The 20,287-nt window shown below is 33.4% G+C and overlaps 1 protein-coding gene across 1 annotated transcript; it reads left to right on the top strand.

The window, feature by feature from the left end:
• The first annotated feature begins 2,147 nt into the window (after window positions 1–2,147).
• Window positions 2,148–8,579, top strand: LOC123663088. The gene is made up of 5 exons (XM_045597827.1): window positions 2,148–2,192; window positions 2,910–3,076; window positions 6,402–6,573; window positions 7,474–7,569; window positions 8,382–8,579. The coding sequence occupies exons 1-5, from the start codon at window positions 2,148–2,150 to the stop codon at window positions 8,520–8,522; spliced, it is 621 nt and encodes a 206-aa protein (XP_045453783.1). The 3' UTR covers window positions 8,523–8,579.
• The last annotated feature ends 11,708 nt before the right edge of the window (window positions 8,580–20,287 follow it).

Genomic DNA, 20,287 nt, shown 5'->3' with positions numbered 1-20,287 from the left:
TTATTTTGTTTTATTTATTCTTTTAATAATAATACCTCGTATTCAGCCAGTATCACCCCACAACTGGGTATGGGCTCTTTCTCCACATAGAAGAAAGATTGGAGCTTAATCCACCACTCTGCTTCACTGTGGGTTGGCGGATATGTTATCCACTAACGATCGCTATCAGGTATTTATGATAACAACCGGGACCGATGGCTTAACGTGCTTTACGAGGCACGGTGGTTTGAACCACAAGGACAGACATCCAAACTGGAAAGGAAAATTTGTGAAAATACAAATATCTATCACGAGGGACTCGAACCCGCAAACCGTTGGTGTTTTAGGCGACTACTCGCGCGACTACATCAGAGCAGTTGTTGATAATACCTATTGTATATTATATTACTGAATATTCTTTAATTAGTAAACAGCTAAATGACTTTTGAATTTTTTTGATCTTGATTTTGATGGTAATAAATAACGTAGAAAAATATTTATTAAATTATATCAAAGTAAAGAAAAACATAACAAGTTTTTTTTTCACTTTTAATTAACTGTCGCAATAAAATGTTTTTTTTTTACTCTTTTTTATATAATCTATAGTTTGAAATATACTTAGGTTATCTCATGATCACTTATTTTAGGCGAACAAAAAGTGTCAAATAACATCTAAATCTAGAAATAATAGTTATTTCAGCGTTTTTTCTTGCTAGCAAACGAAAAAAATCTACTTCAATTACATAGACAAGTAATACAACGTAAGTAGACGAAAAAAATTAACATACGCACTATAGTCGCCACTGCGATTTTCGAAGGTACCCCTCGATTTCTCTGGGATACCATCATCTCTCATCATTCTGGTTTCCTTATCATGGTACTATATATATTACATACATACATGGTACTATATATATATATGGGGTACTATCTATAATATAAAAATGAGTCGCTGAATGTGTTGCTAAGCGCAAAACTCGAGAACGGTTGGACCGATTTCGCTAATTCTTTTTTTAAAATATTCCTTGAAGTACGAGGATGGTTCTTACGGAGAGAAAAATTCTAAAAAAAAAAAAAAAAAATTTCCTGAAAAAGTCTAAAAACAACACTTTTCTATACTCCCATACAAAAGATTTGTAATAATACTTAAAAGTCAATTTGAACTTTAATACCATACGATAAAGTTTGTGTTAGGCGATACGAAGTTCGCCGGGTCAGCTAGTAATATTATATTAAATAAACTTTAGACTATTACGGTCGAATTAAGAAACCTCCTCCTTTTTTGAAGTCTGTTAAAAATGGTATAGTGGTATTTGTTCGAATAGACTTACATTGCTGTACATTGCAGAATATAAAGTTATGGGTAACATACGAATCACCTGTCCTATAAATGGCTCTTGGAATTCTTTTATTTCTATTTATTGGTAAATTAAATTATTAAAATACTAGCGACCCGCCCCGGCTTCGCGCGGTTGCGAAAATTATCAGTGTTCCCCTACTATATTATGCATTCGTTATACATATAAACCTTCCTCTGAAATCAATCTATTTACTAAAGAAAACCGCGTCAAAATTTGTTGCGTAGTTTTAAAGATCTGAGCATACAGACAGCGGGAAGCGACTTAGTTTTATTCTATGTAACGATAAACCATAGAAATGCAATCCTAAGTGCAATTAGGTTTCAAGATAGTCTAATAAGAAGAAAAGCTAACGAGACAGCTTTAAAGATAATGTGTATTTTCTACATAAGTCCCATAGGATGGAAGTTGTGGCTTTCATTTTGTAATTTAGCTAAATGTTCTGAGTGCAATTTTAAGAACACGGACTAACTAATGTAAACATACAATTTAAAATACAAAAATAAAATTACATAAATAACAAAAACATTTTGATTATATTGACTCGACTAACAAATATTTAAATGAAAATTACATATGCGAATATATATTTTTCATTTTGGATTTCGAATAAAATATAAGTAAATAAACATGTAACCTTCTTGGGCATCATCACGACACTTTTGTGCTAAAATATTATAGATTTTTTTATCTTTTGTTGTTATGACATGATGTCACGCTTTCGGCTAAATGAATGATGAACATTTGATGTGTAGAACGAAAAGGATATTTTTATTACAATAAAATTACGATGAGTTACATAAACCTAAGATGTATGCGTGGAATAATTTCTTTGTGATCTGGATATTCTTAGCAGTTAGTCATTTGACGATTTTTAATAATATAACATGACCCATTAAACAAAAAGAAAACATAAGATTACCTCTCATAAGAATCACAAATGTATTGATAGAGGAATAAACATTAATAATTCTTTTACAAATTTGTATAATTATTGTTTTATAAACATAAACATAAGGTGTCGTAAGAGGCGACTAAGGGATAACACAATTCCACTACCACCTTTGAACTTATAAAGCCGACCGATGGCGGGATAACCATCCAACTACTGGCTTTGAAATACACAGGCCGAAGACGGGCAGCAGCGTCTTCGGTGCGACAAAGCCAGCCCTGCGGTCACCAACCCGCCTGCCTAGCGTGGTGACTATGGGCAACACACGTGAGTTCACGCTATTTTTTCGGCGCGAACTTATGGAAGCCTATATCCAACAGTGGACTGCGATAGGCTGAAGTGATGATGATGATGATGGTGACTGTTTTATATACTTACTACTCTTTATCGTACATACGTAAAACAAATAGTTTTAATATCCTGTGATCTCTTCCAAACAACAGAGGTCTATGGATTATGCAAAAAGTTATTGTATGTAAACATTTGAATTTTAAATTATTATACTATTCTATTTCATTGAATACTTACTTTTATTATATAGTTAATAAATAATAATTTATATTATTTTAATTAATATATTATATTATTTACTTATTTTGTGATAATAATGTATTTCAAAGAGTACCTCGAGCACAGCGGACTTGGACACATCAGATCCAGAATTTTTCCAGGAAGACAGATGGACGCACCGCAATGTGAAGGAACCTCCCAACGAAGGATCATCCTGTCTCCAAACGCATCCGACAAACAGAGATATCATTAAAAGATTTCACGCTATTCTTCCTTTGTAAGTAATTATAGAATTCTTGACTTCCATATAGCAATGGATTGATTGATGATTCAACCTGTAACATCCCATTGAGGTTTTTTCATAGACAGACCATCGTGTAGTGAAAAAGGGGAATTTTCGCAACTTTAGGTGTAGGGGATGAACGATAAGATAATTTTGTTCTGAAATTTTTTATAATTAAAAATAAAAAATACAATTAATATGAGAATTTTGTTATTTCTAAAGCTTATATTTATGAAATGTGATATCTATAATTTTAATTGGGCATATGCAAATTTAAACTGAGGATAAATTAATAAAACGTTACGTAATATAATGTGGTTGGTTTTTGTATTACAGAAATAAACTAAAAAAGTAATTTTTTCAAGTTGGTTAAAATTCATCTTCAGTGTGTGTGTTTTTAAGTTGCGTTAAATACACCATTTTTAGCTTTTGTAAATTTAGTTTACGTAAACTGTAGTGCCAGTAAGAGTAGATATGAAAACTTAAATTTACGTGTATTTTAAACCATGTTTGAATATTTCGCTCAGCGAAATATGAAACTATTGCGTAGTTTACACAACATATTTAATTATACAAAATGTTTGTTTAATTTCATTTTGAATAATATGTTTAGTGTGCCCAAATTTAATGCTCCGTAAAGACTAGTTATACGGGCAAATTTCGTGAAATTTATGTTAATGGACTTTGGTGGGCATGTTTATGTTTCATTACCGGTAAAACGCTCTACTTTAAATATAAAAAAAAAATGGGTCAAGTGTTAATGCTTTCATGTGAACTGGCTTTTGTTTGAACTGGAGACACAATACGACTGGGCCACCACTCCAAACCGCTGCCTAAACAGTGACGTTTTGACATGACCCGAATTTAAAAGAAAGATAACTTTTTTAATATAAAAGAAACGTTTCTGTGTTGTCTCACTTTTATGTACATATATATACGTTCTTTCTGCTACTTAAGCATTAATTAGACAATTATAGACTCTATTGTACACAATACAAATAGTTGTTATACAATATTGTGAGAATAAAGATGCACAAAAACCTTTTTGTGCATTTTTCAATAGTGATTTCTGTTAGAAAACCTTAGAGTTGGGATTTAAGAACAGATATAGGTAGGTACTTTATTACAATGCTGACTACTCTTATTATCTCTCTGCCAATGGATCTGTCTGTCTCAGTCTGTGATTATTCATCTGCTGGTATGAAGGCCTTAACTCCATGTAGTCGTTGGAGAAGTACAGAACTAATATACCACCATATGTGTATTTTATATATGTAAGTGTTATGTATGTTTATTATTATTATATATTGTCTATTAGTACTTTGTTCGAGTATTCTAATTCGCACACCAATCGTTTGTTTACTTCCTAACTGCAGTTTCTATTTCGTGTCCTATACCCAAAGGTTGTCTGGAAGAGATCGCTCTTTCAGCGATAAGACCGCCTTTGTACATCTTTCATTTTATGTTTTTTTTTTTCTGTTGTTTCTTTTAATGGTGTACAATAAAGAGTATTATTATTATTATTATTATACCACGTTGCTCCACTGCATGTTGTCAGATATCCTAAACATGAGTAGCGATACATGTCTTTATATACATTCGACTAAATTAAAAAAAAGAACATGTAAAAAGCCTATACAAAAGAACGTCTTCAGCCGTCATCAATGTTAAATGATATTATGTATCTAGCTTAGTCCTCGTCCTGGAATGTATTTATATCATCAAAAAGGTCTGAAATATAAGTATAGTTCGTACGAAGCGACAGAGACAGTATTTTACCGCGAACGTATGAATAATAAATTATAGTGGTATTAAATCTCGTCTTGAAACAGACTAGACCGTCCCGCGAGAGTAAGAAATTGTCTTTGTGCTTAGAAAACTAAATACCTCATAAAAATTTCATGCTATACATTTGAGGTATCATTTCTTTTGTTAAGTAATATCACGTTTTTAACATTAAACTGTATAAGTTTTGAATAATAAAACGGAGCTGTAATAATGGCGTGTCTGTATTACGTTTTGACGCTTAAATCGGATGAGTGAGTGACGTGAGAGTAGAAATTAATTTTGATTTTATTTTTGTAACTAAAATAGTCTTACTGGCTAAAAACGTGGAGTAGGTAGCAATTAAGGATATTAATAAATTTCTTTTTTTTCTATTATAATTGTTTTTTATATAATGATAGTTCTTAGTGAATTTCAGGGATCTCATTAAAATCTTATCTCTATTTAAAAATCATTACATAGTATAAAACAAAGTCGCTTCCCTTCGGGTTTTGATGCGATTTTCTATAGTAAATAGAGTGATTCAAGAGGAAGGTTTATATGTATAATACATGCATTATATAGTAGAGAAACAGTGATAGTTTTAGAGGTTTCTAATGTTATGTCATAAATAAACACATTTTTACGCATATATTATACATTATATTTATTTTATTTTATATTTTATGTTTATTATCAGAATTGCACCCGTGCGAAGCCGGGGCGGGTCGCTAGTACTATATAAAATAGGAAAATTTTTTTTTTTTTTATTTTTTATTTTTTTTTTATTTGGAACACCAACAGCACATAAGACATTAAATGAGTACAAAATGTACATTTCGACTAAGCCATTTACAGGTATTCGCATATGGTAATATATCGAATATAATCTTATCGAATTTTATATTAATTAATATGTTTTAATTTAATGATTTCAACAATGTAATTTAAATTTGCTGTTTTGTATCGTTTAAATTCACCTCGAATTCTTCTCTTCATTACTTTGCTATTATTGTAACATGTTAAATGTTTGTAAACCACATGAAATTACTAGGCGTATGTAATGGCTTTGTAGAAAGTTGTTGAACTATAAATCGTCGTTTATAATGAAATTGTTTTAATGTTACATTGGAATAGTCGAGATAAAAACAGTGTAATTACTGTGTTCCAATAAATTAAAAGCCAGTGTATTGTATACTCATATTAATTTAAGCTTTTTACATGTGCCCATTATGTATGATTTGCGTAAAAAATACCGTATTTGTGAATATTATATGGTTGTAGAGTTTGTTTCATCGTTTTAATATTAGGTTATCACGGTAATCTTTTAAAAATATTTGAGGAAGGCATTAAACTATAAAGCACGTCGGATTAATAATAGGAGCGTTGAAAACGCAAGAATTTTCTATATAAAATTTTTGGATAGCAGTGTGTTGTTAGACTCCTTTATTGCTGCATCATTAAAATCACCAAAAATAAATATTAATTTTACTTAGGGTTTGTTTTGAAATTCTAAATATTCTAATGATACATTAAGTGTTATGTGTTTATGTAGTTTCGACAAGGATCATTCGAATACGGAGTTCCTGCACAAGTACCGTGCGTCAGTCTATGCAATGTCAGATGGAGAAGATCTGTTGGACCGAGAGGCTGCCTTCTATGCAGCGGTGCTTACTCCTCTAGTGTTCCTGCAGAACTACAGAGATGCCTGGTGTCTGTTACAGCGAGTGAGATAACGTCGATATGTTGCTATGTAGCTTTGTATTCTCATTTGAGTAAAAATTTTCTAGATTACTGCGATAGTTCCGGTTTGTTCCTCTTTGATATATCTGTATATAAGTTTGGCATAGGCCTCTTTTTCCATGTAGGAGAAGGATCAGAGCTTAATCCACTACGCTGCTCCAATGTGGGTTGGCGGATATATTGACTATTATGAGTAACAATTGTTATCAGGTGTACATGATAACAACCGAGATCGACGACTTAACGTGCTCTCCGAGGCACGGTGGGGAGACCCGTAAGGACTGCACAAACATCTAGACCACGGCAAACATCTGTATAGCCAATACAAATGTTTGTCATGTGCAGGGATCGAACACAAGCGCAACAGTCACAAACCAGTGCTGTGACCGTTGCGCCAACGCGATAATAGCAATTAAAAACGTTTATTTAATAAATTGTTCGCTAAAGTAGTTACTAATTTGTAGTCTCATATTTTTGAAAATAAATTGCTCATTGACAATACAGAATAGTAATTGATTTTGCAGTAGCTACAGTGAGATTTAAGAGGAACTTTCTTCCACGAGTGTTTCTTTTGTGGAGACTAATAAGTATATTTTTGGTAACGTGTTTGAGATGATTGTCATTAGACTGACTGTTGTCATTCTTGACACTAGTGCTATAAAAAAAGAACAGAATGAAATAAATAATTTTAGTTGAATGTGTAAATAATGACAATATTGAAGAATCATCTGCCCAGCCCCAATTTATGCAATGACATGGAATAACAAAGAATTAGAAAAGCCTCAACACCGAACGGTTTTAATAATCTAAAGCCATTCTAAATTCACTAAATTAAGCTACACAAAACAGCACAATTCCAACTTACTCCGTTCCATATTATACAGTTCCACCGCGCGATACGACTGTACCAAATATCGCATCCAACCGAGAAGCGTTCGGCACTAAAGTTGTTGCAAAACTTCAGGGCTGTAAATCATAAGGTACACGTGCTTATATGTCGCTAACTTTTGTTTTTATCTGTGTTCCATATGTTCGGGAATGTTTGGTTTATTGTACTGAGTTGAAAATTTAAAATGGAGTTGGTGTTTTGTTGATTTACTGAGTTAAATGTCATTGTACTGTCACTGTGAACGTATGTAGATTTAGTTCGGAATATTTTTAATGTAACTACGGCCACATCAGGGAATCTAGAAATATTGGTTCATTTGGTGATGCTGTACACAATACACAACATAAAAAAAGTAAAATTTTCACTGACACACCTCTGTTAATAAAAAAAGCCTCCAAAGAACTTTGGTACACCAATCAAAAACTATTAACAAATAAAAAATACATCATTAAAATTAAAGAATTTTAATTTTTTATTAAAATTAGTCGATTTTTGAAAGCTGCTATTCCAGAAGATTCTAGATTTTAGCAGTCATGCTTATATCTTAAGCTGGGTTTGTCACTAATTAATAAATGCTTAAAATTTAAGGCTTCAATTTTCATTTTATTTTAAAAGAATACATTTAGTGCATATCATTAATAGTGTAAAACAAAGTTGCTACCTACAGACCGCTGTCTGTATGCTTAGATCTTTAAAACTACGCAACGGATTTTGATACGGTTTTCTTTAGTAAATAGAGTGAATCCAGAGAAAGGTATAGGTATAATACACGCATAATATAATACAGGAACCGTTCGATGCCGGGGCGGGTCGTTAGTCTTTAATATAATGGTTTTAATAATCATATATTCACGGCAAGTAAGAGATTGTTTAGTTTTTCTAGCTGTTTGTATCATATTTCAGGTTAGGACTTTCGTATGGGAGCTGCCGGGACCGGCCTCAGCTTCACGGACAACCACAGAAGTAGCTGACTTTGACAGCGAAGAGTTTCACGACAAGAAAGATATACGTTACTTGAAAGAACTTATAAAAAACCTTGGCTAATTACATTACACTGCACTTTTAATATATATTTTTTAGTATTGTTTTTATTTTATAAAACTTTTGTATTTTAAATTTTTTTTACTTAGGTTGCTACGTTCTTTGGTGGAATCTTGCAAATCAATTTTGAAGCATATGTCTTCAAACGATTGAGCTGAAATTTTATTTTAACGTTTAGTTTGGATAACAAGGCATGGTTAGCTTTATGATATCATTCTAAATTTACTCTGATCTCCTTATGGGTATCAAATGAAAAGATTTGCTAAGAATAAATTGAAAATTAACCTTTCAAAATGACGGAGTAGTTATTTTTAAATGCACTCCTAAAATATGGGGATCAAATTAAAGGGCTTGTATGGCGGACTACTAAAGATGGCAGACTAAGTTTTTATGCATTCCTATTATATGGGTATTAAATGAAAGCACTTACTGAAAGAAAATACCAGACTGAGAAACCTGTCCAGCAAAAATTAAAAAGGAATTAATTAATTAAAAGTAAAAACTTAAAAAATAATAATAATTTAAATGCGCTAAAAAGAATAAAATAAAATTTTCATTAAAACTTTTACCAGCAACATATAACGTCATTTTACAATTTATATGATATACAAGCTAATTGCGTCTGAGAATTAGCCATAATTTAGAATCGTTAGAAATTTGACTGACCAATTTATTTTTATAAATCGACATTTTCAGGGAATACCAATAATATACCTATAATAGTAACTGGGGTATATTCTGTTTATAAGGGAAAACCGTTAGTTAATGTGTTATTATTTTACCACTACTAACCATACCATACCTGAAAAAAAAGATTGAAATTCCTATAGCAATCTAGCAATTATCGACATTTTTCTATAGAACCTTCTGCTTATACTAATGAAAAATACAGCTGGCGTAGTATTATTGTCGACATGAGGTCTTGCTGTTTTAAGTCAGTTTACTTTAGCCCCTATCTTTACGCTTTTTTAGCAACAACCTGGCTTTGTGGACCGTATGGTTTTCGAAAAAAAAGAGTAAGTAGGTGTAGAATTTCAAAATATTTAAAATTTTTACGCTTCAGCCTGTAATATCCCACTACTGGGCATAGGCCTCTTTCCCCGTGTAGGAGAAGGATCAGAGCTTAATCCACCACGCTGCTCCAATGCGGATTGGTGGATATATTCCCTACTATGAGTAACGATCGCTATCAGGTGTACATGATAACAATCGGGACCGATGGCTTAACGCGCTGTCCGAGGCACGGTGGGGAGACCCACAAGGACTGCACAAACACCCAGACCACGGCAAACACCTGTATGGCTAATACAAATGTTTGTAATGTGTGGGGATCGAACCCGCAACCGCCAGCGCAACCGGCACAATCCATGGCTGTGTTTGTTGCACCAACGCGGCGACATATTTAAAATACTTTAAGCATACTATACATATTTTAGATATAAGTGGAACCTTTGCTGGCTTAAACATTGTTATTATTTTGTAAAATAATTGTATTCTTGTGTGCTGTTTGTTTCCCAATAAATAATAAAATAATAGTGGAATGGAATCTCCTTATATTGAAAAATGTAAACAAAACATTTTGTTACTTAAACGAACGCATCTTTTGTAAAGATATACAAGTTTTCTAGTTTAAAAAATTCAATTACAAAAGCAATGTTCTACCGCAAAACTGTCACAAATATTTCACGCTGACAGTGCGGTTATTACGGTAAAAAACGTGTGAACGTTGGAGGCGGTGGTATTTCGTACTTAGAATAGAGATCGCACCTAAGTGGTACAAAACTATCTGATTCTTCTCTGTTGAATCTATATTCCGAATCAGTGGTAGTTTCAATTTAATTATTGTTAATTTGTTTTATTTATTTTTTTATTTACTAACTTTAACTAACTTTACAGTGAACCCAATGCGTTAGTTAATTGATCACAAATTCTACATATATCTACAGATTTTTGTATACATTAAATTTAACAATTAATTTAAACATTTCAATAAAATCAATTAAAAATAATAATATTTTAAAGTCTACTAATAATAATAATTTTATGTCCTTGTGAGTCAGCCCACCGTGCCTCGGAGAGCACGTTAAGCTATCAGTCCCGGTTGTTATCATGTACATCTGAGTGCCTAGTGCGAGTTTTGTTTAATTAACGGCCATAAATTTTAACTTCATTTTGTATGGGAAATTCGGGATTTCAACCTAGTTCTCGCGTTTGCCGCTAGATGACTCTGTATCGATTGCATCGTATACTATTCTTTATCATCTAGGCTGCACTGTTTAAATTCCTATACAAAATAATATTCACGTATAAACGCGTTTCTGTCATGTGAATAAAACTCGCACTAGGAACTCAGATAGCGATCGTTACTCATAGTAATATTCGCCAACCCGCATTGGAGCAGCGTGGGTCCGACCCTTCTTCTACATAAAGAAAGAGGCCTATGCTCAGCAGTGGAACAGGCTGAAACGTGATTGTGGTCTGATACTTGTCTTTTTATAGAGATATGTGTTTTCATAATTACGTCACGAATCCAATTGTTCGGTCAGATTTTATCTCCCATTTGGACATTTAAAAGGACGTCCTATCTTGCACTTCAATCGTTTGGCGGGTTGACATCACTGTGAAGCATTAATCTCCTAGCTTTAGTATGTATCCGTGAAGCAGATGGGTGAAGATCATGTCTAGTTCGTATCTTAGACCAAATGTTTGATTTCGTTTTTGGAAATTGGTCTATTGTCTCGGGACTTGTTATAAAGTTTTTGCTCTAAGGTGAACCGATTAGTTTTTAGGCGATGCAAGTTTTTAATGAATATTGGTGTTCTGACGTTGTGTGAATGAATGGGATGCAGATCGTTACATGCCTCGTTCAGTTGAGGAATTGAGAATTTGAAGAGTGAAATATAACCGAATTTATATAAAATGGGTACAATTATCAACCATATCCAGTCTATTTGTAATAAAATTACACTGTTTATTTATTAATTAAGACTTTAATTTTTTATTAATTATAAAATGAAAAAAGAAATTCCTTTACATAGTATTTAAAATACATATATCAAACGCTATTAGAAATGCGCTAGAATTAAACACAAATTAATAAATATCTTTTGGCCGCGACGCCGCGTTGGCGCAACGGTTACAGCCATGAATTGTACCTGTTGCGTTGGCGGTTGCGGGTTCGATCCCCGCTCATGACAAACGTTTGTATTGGCCATACAGGTTTTTGCCGTGGTCTTTGTGTTTGTGCAGTCCTTGTGGGTCTACCGACCGTGCCTCGGAGAGCACGTTAAGCCGTCGGTCCCGGTTGTTATCATGTACACCTGATAGCGATCGTTACTCTTATCTAGTAGGGAATATATCCGCCAACCCGCATTGGAGCAGCGTGGTGGATTAAGCACTGATCCTTCTCCTACATGGGGAAAGAGGCCTATGCCCAATAGTGGGATATTACAGGCTGAAGCTTTTTTAATAAATATCTTTAATATACACACACGACCATCTGTTCCAAACGTAACGCCTGTGTTTTATGTAATAACTGACTGTTATAGCTAAGTGCTATTATGTTCTATTTCAAATCAAACTACGATCAAGTCACAAACAAATAGTCTACTAAATAGACAGAGTAACAATCAAACAGAGGATTTTGAAATAACGTCCATGCACAAAATTGGACCTGTGGCAGTTTTACTAGAATTATTGTTTAACGACCAGTGGTCGAAATTCGACCGTAATTAATCTATAATATATATAAACGCGAACGGTCATTCATCACGAAATCTCCGAAACTATAACACCTACAAACTTGAAATTTGGCAGGTAGGCTCCTTATAGGAAGTAGACATCCGCTAAGAACGGATTTTACGAAACTCAACCCCTAAGGGGGTAAAATGGGGGTTGAAAGTTTGTATGAGAGTCCCATGTTTTTGACGTAAGAGACTTGAAATTTAAAATGTATGCTCTATAGATGGTAACAAGGTGTTCAAATAATGTATCTTTAGAAATCAGCTCCCTTTTAGGGTTAAAACGGGGGATGTTACGTTGACTCACTTATCACGAAATCTCCGAAATTATAATGCTTACAAACTTGAAATTTAGCAGGTAGGCTCCTTATAGGGCGTAATCTATTGCTAAGAATGGATTTGACGAAACTCGACCCCTAAGGGGATAAAACGGGGGTTGGAAGTTTGTATGAAAGTCCCATGTTTTTGAAGTAAGAGACTTGAAATTTAAAATGTATGCTCTATAGATGGTAACAAGGTGCCTAAATAATGTTTCTTAGAAATCAACTCCCTTTTGGGGTTAAAACGGGGGATGTTACGTTGACCCACTCATCACGAAATCTCCGAAACTATAATAGCTACAAATTTGACATTTGGCAGGTAGGTTCCATATAAAGCGTAGTCATATGCTAAGAACTGATTTAACGTAACTCGACCCTTAAAGGGGTAAAACGGGGGTTGGAACTTTGTATGAAAGTCCTATGTTTTTGAAGTAAGAGATTTGAAATTTAAAATGTATGTATAGATAGTAAAAAGGTATCCAAATAATGTATCTTTAGAAATCAACTCCTTTTTGGGGTTAAAACGGGGGATGGTAGGTTGACTCACTCATCACGAAATCTCCGAAACTATAACAGTTATAAACTTAAAATTTGTCAGGTAGGTTTCTTATAAGGCGTAGACATCTGCTAAGAACTAATTTTACGAAACTCGACCCTTAAAAGGGTAAAACGGGGCTTGGAAGTTTATATAAAAGTCCTATGTTTTTGAAGTAAGAGACTTGAAATTTAAAATGTATGCTCTATACATGGTGAGAAGGTGTTCAAATAATTCATTGTAATCTATATATATAAAAGAGAAAGATCACTGACTCATCACGAGAACTCAAAAACTGCTGGATGGTCCATTCATCAAGGATGGACAAAGATGAAATTTGGCAGGGAGGTAAATTATAATTAATAGACGTCTGCTAAAAACGGATTTTGCGATATTCCACCGCTAAGGGGGTTTAATTGGGGTTGATAGTTTGTATGAAACTTATACAGCAGGGTCGGTTTAAAGCAAAATAACCGCGTTGCAACCCTATGTGTTCAAGAAACATTTATATTGATCACTTATAAGTAGTACAAAAAAATATATTTTTTACAATATCCAACCTTTACGTTACTAGAATACTTTTTATTTACCCCTGTCTTCACGGAGTCACGGAGGAGCGTGTGTTACGCTATTCTGTGACATATAGTTACGTAGAACCATATTAAAAACTGAATTGCATGCAGTATAGTTAAACATATTTACACTACAATACTACATTATTACTCCATTATTTCATACCACAATTCTGACGAATTCAACGAACCATTTTTTTTTTGTTAAACGCGACGCGCGCTTCACGCGCACGTAGTCGCGGGCAACAGTTAGTGTATTATAAAACAAAGTCCCCAAAAGTGTATGTGATCGATTTCCTCAAAATCTACGGAACGGATTTTCATGCGGTTTCATCAATGGAGAGAGGGCTCTAAGAGGAAGGCTTATGGAACGGCTAAGCCGATTATGAGTGTCACTGGAAGTTTGCCGGAAAAACTTTGTATCACACTGATTTCAACGCGGGCGAAGCCGCGGGCACAGCTAGTTTAAATTATAAGTTGAACATTATCAAGGTTCTGTTGTCAAAGACTATACTTCTATAATAAGTACCTGGGTGACCGAGCTTAGCTCGGTATATTTAGTAAATCGTGTTTTTTAGAAATCATATTTAAATACGAATAACATATTTATAAAATATGAATAATATTTTTTTTACCTCCGTCTGCGTAATTTTCGTAAAAAGAGGTACAAAGTTTTTGCTTCACGTATGAATATATAAATTATTATGCTGTTCTTGCATTTAATAAGCCTTTTTTTAATATATTTCAATAACAGAAAAAAAGTATATAAAGATTTCTTAAAATAATAATGGTGCTTGTCCACTGTGTGTTTTACAAGAAAAAAAAGACTACATCAAAAAGTATATTTTATAATTATATTATCAAGGATAACTAACGAAAAGTTCCAGCTTTCGAATAAAAATAAAATCACCAAAATCTGTACTCCCAGTAAAAAGTTATGAGCTAACATGCATTAAAAATACAGTTGAATTGAGAAAGTTTTTGAAGTTGATTAAAAATAGAAAAAGTGTATAAAGATTCCCTATAAAAAGAGACTTTATTAACGGAACGCGGTGTAATTACACGAACACTTTATATTTGAGATATTACAGTTGAGGATATCTCGTTATTAGTTATAATTAAGAAAAGATATTCTTGAAGGATTTTCTACAGAATTTAACGAGAAATTTAGTTTTCTTTTTTATAAAGAACATATTAAAAATATATTTCTTGATGTTCTTTGTTAAGGCATTTGTGACATTATTTCTTACTATATAATAATAATACTGCCCTGATGCGGAAGCCGCATCTATCTATATTCCATACACTATCACTGAGCGACTATCACTGACCGTAACGAGACAATGTGCGTAACACAATGAGTCATCATTTTTCGTGCATACCGCCGGCGTTCATCGATTTATTCTATACTAATCACACTTCAGCAATCATGCGTGGTCGTCTGATAAGAATCGAAATCTGATGCAAAAGAAACTGCCACAATTTTCTTTCTTTGAATATTTATCATGTCAAGATCGGTTTGCACGGAATAAAATACTTGTTTATAAAACACATTTACTAACAAAGAAATATATCTTCAAACGTTTCAACATTTCCTTTTAAAAGGAAATAACAAATTCAATTGTCAAGTCTTTCGTCGAAATAAAATTGTAGGTTTCGAATATCTCTAAATAGTATATGAAATCGCATGTTAGCGGTGCATTAGGCGCACCGCTGCTGCACGCTACATCACCGCCTCGAATTTGCAGGCTAGGAGCATTAGACTCGAATGAAGGCGTGACGCCACTGATAGCTGTAGTTTATAGCGTATTTAATATAACATAATAATATTATTAAGCTGAAAAGTTTGTTTGTTTATTTGTTTAGCTAATCTCAAGAACTAATGGTTTGAATTGAAAAATTATTTTTGTATTGGATAGCCTATTTACTATTATACCGAGGGAGATTATAGGATATTTTTTTTCTTCAAATTACTGAGTTAGTGAAACCTCGGGCCACAGCTTGTATTTTATATAAATTATTAATACCCTTTAATCTTGACTAATAGAAAGACAGCTTCAGCATTCAGCAGCAAAAGCCAGCAGATTTCTACCCACAGAAACATAAAACATATAATGTATAGGTATGTGAATAATAGAAGAGAAATTATGCGCAGTGGTAGTAGCATAACATGTTTATAATATGTTCATTTAAAAATAAAACGGTCAATCCAAAATTAAAACAATGCCCATATGTACATATGAAACGAAAACAGAGCGAATAATTACTATTAAAAAAATTGCGCAAAAAATAGTTTGCAGTCGCAATAGTAATTGCGTTATATTGTTTAATATTTTTGTCTCGCACGAAAAAAATGGCGATTATCGCTTGAAATGGATATGCACGGTTTGCGGCGGCGGGGGTCGGCAATTTTACTAGTTTAATAAAGGAAGGTGCAGGTGCCATGACTGATGCGAAGCTGCGGTGGACTGCCGTAGCGACAGATAGACCTTTATTGCTTTATACATTAGTAGAGGCAGTTTGAAAAGATGTTGAAAAGATGTCGTATTGTTCTGTATTTAATTTGGTACGGCTTCTGTTTTTCCAACTAATTATAACTTAGGTATCTTCAAATCAAGAGTGAATAGGCATCTTCTAGGCAAGCGCCCACCAGCTTAGGCTGCATCTTCACTTGCCATCAGGTGAGATAGCAGTCAAGCGCTAGTCTATATATTAAAAAAAACTGTATTGTGTTTTGAATTGACTGGTAGGGCAAAAACTTCTTTCAGTAAGGAAAAAGTTAAAACAACGATTGGTTTTTGCATTTTTTAGAATGTTTACTACTTTTCGTCAGTGATATCGTGAATACTGAATTATTCACTAGAACCTTTTTGCCTTACACATGGCCAGACAGAAGTAGTTAGATAAGATATTGCAGTGTACTGTTGGAGCTGGAAAAGAATGAAAAGAAAGATTGATTCATGGATATTTACTGGAATATCCACTACAAGCTTTATTGTCTTGTAAGTAAACTGATACAGTTTGAAAAAATAATGTGTTTTAGGTATTGTATTGTATCTATAATCAACCCAAACCTGGGCACAGGTTTCTTCTATTTTGAAAAAAAAAAAATAACAGAAAGATTGATTGTTTATTAGAATATTCTCGTCGGAGTCTTTTCGTCGACGACAAATTTTGTTAAATTTTTTTAATTTTCTTAGTATTATTGGACATATTTTAACATCGTGAAGTTCGCGTGAGTTTATCTACATCGATATTTTTAAATGTTAAGAGAATGAGATTTGTCAAACGCAAAAGTAAATAAACGCATTTTTTATCGTTAAATGTTTTTGTGATGAATTTTACTCCCGTAACCTTTAGATTTTATTTCTATTCAACTATTGAAAGAAGGTAGAAAATGTAATATGGCATATTTATGTATATTGATCCGCCAACCCGCATTGGAGCAGCGTGGTGGATTAAACTCTGATTCTTCTCCTACACGACGAAAGAGGCCTATGCACAGTAGTGGAATATTACAGGCTGAAGCGCATGTATATCGAATCTTTTACAGTTAGAGGAATTTTAAACGCTTCTCTAAGGCACTTGGTATCAAAAATTCAAAGCAAGCTGGTAAGTGCTTTTTTCTTTAAAAGATTCGATCGATTATCGTGCAATCTTCTTGTGTTTTACGTCAACGACAGAATTATAATAATTGCGCTACGCAAAATATCTTACAAATCTGTCTGCTTGTGAAGTTTACTTATAAGTAAGTGTTAAATTGCTACAAATTATACCAGCTGACCCAACAGGCGTCCTGACTTAGAAACTGTCAAATGCGTAATTATTAATAATCTTTTTCTCAATTTTTAAATTTTTTCCATAATTTTTTTTTAGTTTTTAGATAACATATTAAAGTTTCAGACGTAGGATTCTGTAACTGCCTGAAACAGATACATTATAATATCCTTTGCGAATTCCCACATATAATTTAAAGAATCTAATACGAGTATAAAAATATTTACGTCATTTTCATTTCTTTGTTCATATAAAAGTCTTGAGGGGATTGGGGATAGGATCGGCAACGGGCTTGTGATTCTTATGGTGTTGCAGGCGTATATAAGCTACGGTAATCTATTACAATCAGGTGAGCCGTACGCTTGTTTGCCGAGCTAGCTACGAGTCTATATATAAGAATCAGGGAATCTAAATGCCTATCGTTTGTCGCTTAGACAGATTAGACGACATTGTAGGCATATCTTAATATATATAAATCTCGTGTCACAATGTTTGTCCTCAATGGACTCCTAAACTACTTAACCGATTTTAGTCAAATTTGCACACCGTGTGCAGTTTGATCCAACTTACAAGATAGGCTATATTTTATTTTGATATATTATGTTATTATTATATTTCAGAAAAAAATAAGGTGATACGAAGTTCGCCAGGTCAGCTAGTAATATATAAGTAATAGGCAATCAAGTTGAAAAATATTTCTGTTCTCAATGCCTGAACTCCTTGCAATACGAAATATTTTCCATAAACATTATATAAAGTTGTAGGATTGAACAGACGAAGTGATAGGCTATAAAACATCGAATTATGACATATCATCTATAAACGTAGGTGTAGCCATAGTACTGCTGGTCTTTTTTGTATATTATAATATATTATTAAGTGGTCTAGTGTGAAACAAGCATATGACAGTAACACAACATTTTTTACTGGTTGTAAATGTTATTACGTCTATTCCACAGTACACCTGTGACAATAAAAACCACAGTGAACAGACATTCCGACTCGTAAATTTACGTTTGATTGCAGCCGTTAACATTGGATTACTGTCACAGTTGTTGTGACAGAGTTTATGTTGTAAAATGTCCTGCTAAAGTCTTGTTTGCTCATATTTGTGTTCGACCAAATTATCTGTCACATATTTATATGTCATACTTTTTGTTCGTTTATTTTTTACATGTAAAATTTATCCTGCAAATAAGTTAAGACTTTAATAGCAGATGCTAGAATAAGCCGTTAGGATATATTTGTCTTCAATTAATATATAAATTATAACTTTTAGGTACATTTTGCGAATAGAAATATATCATAAATGAAGTGAAATTCGATTGGAAAAAAGAATATGTCAAAAACTTATATCTATTGGATACCGTCATCCGTCAATACCGTCATACCGTCATCCGTCAAATAGCGTTATCCACCAGTAGTTGGTTTGTACCAGTTCTGGCTCATTGAGCCAAAACTGGTACAAACGTCTCGCCGTTCTCGGCTCTCATCGGCTGACTGATCCTAAAAAAAGGTTTTGCGATTTAGTTCCATATTCTCTTCTATGGGTGTAGAAAAGAAAGCACCGGTGCACACTTCGCTGAAGTTTTCCATCTATATATTTATAGTCTAACAAAGGATTAGAAGAATTAGGGGAAATAGCCTCTAATAATTCAGGTAATGTTTCTTATTGAAGATTTTATATAAGATTTTAATTAAATATAAGATTATTATTTGCCTATCTACAGTCTACACAAACTTCAGCCTATCACAGTCCACTGCTGTACATAGTGTACATAGGCCTCCATAAGTTCGCGCCAAAAATGGCGTAAACTCATGTGTTTTGCGCGTAGTCAACGCCAGGCAGGCCGTTTGGTGACCACAGGGCTGTTATCTGTTAAGGTTTTGTAAAATGTAATGAAAATTGTTAAGAATATCGAAATAATTGTTGATGACTTTCTTGTTTGATGCAACCACCCCAAGCTGAGTCGCTTGCTGTCGCTGACAATATTATAAACTATTCGTGCGAATCGTATCGGGTTGCTAGTATTATAAATATTAGTAAAGTACAGACCTAATTATAAATAATTCAACAATATTTACAAAAAAAAAAAAATTGTAAGGTCGGTTTACGGACGATAGTTTTACGTGATAGCGTTATAAAGAAACATTAATGAAAAATTGCATGCTTTTATGATATATAATATATATATAATTGAATTATTATCACTGAATGATTTCGAACCGATTACCTCTGATGTCACGCGATAAGAGTAATAAATGTGTCACAAGCCAACGCTTGGGCTGATCGTGCCTCTCTATGCTTATTCCGCGCTCTTATTTGTACGCTCAGGCTCAGGCGGAACCGGATACTTTTTCGTACGTGCACCCTGTATTCAGTGATTTATAAGACGTTATCACGCCAAAAAATATATACTTCCCGTGCGAAACCTGGTCAGGTCGCTAGTATATATGCATTAAGAAGTTATCCCAGACATTATCATAATTAATTCAACAACTAAATATAATTAAATAAACTAATATTGACAATGACAATTATATTACAGAACTGTCGCAATGAAGCAACACATCTCCACGTTAGTACTAATTCACGTCACTTGTCTAAGTTATTCCGCAGGAGTAAGTAAATTAAGCGAACTCGTGACATGTCGGCCAGTTAGCCAATTCGTGGAGTCCCAGGTTGCTCTGCCGTTGTTCGAAGAGTTGACTGTTATTAGTTTATAGTTGAAGAGACATGAACGTTGTTAAATTGAAGCGCTTATTTGGAAGTGGTTTGTGATATACAAATATTTGCATACAAAGTGGAAATTATAAAATTACG

This window comes from Melitaea cinxia, chromosome 19 (genome assembly GCF_905220565.1).
Source record: "Melitaea cinxia chromosome 19, ilMelCinx1.1, whole genome shotgun sequence".
Classification (NCBI taxonomy): domain Eukaryota; kingdom Metazoa; phylum Arthropoda; class Insecta; order Lepidoptera; family Nymphalidae; genus Melitaea; species Melitaea cinxia.
Note: the sequence above shows the minus strand (reverse complement) of the source record. Positions and strands in the feature narration are given on the sequence as shown.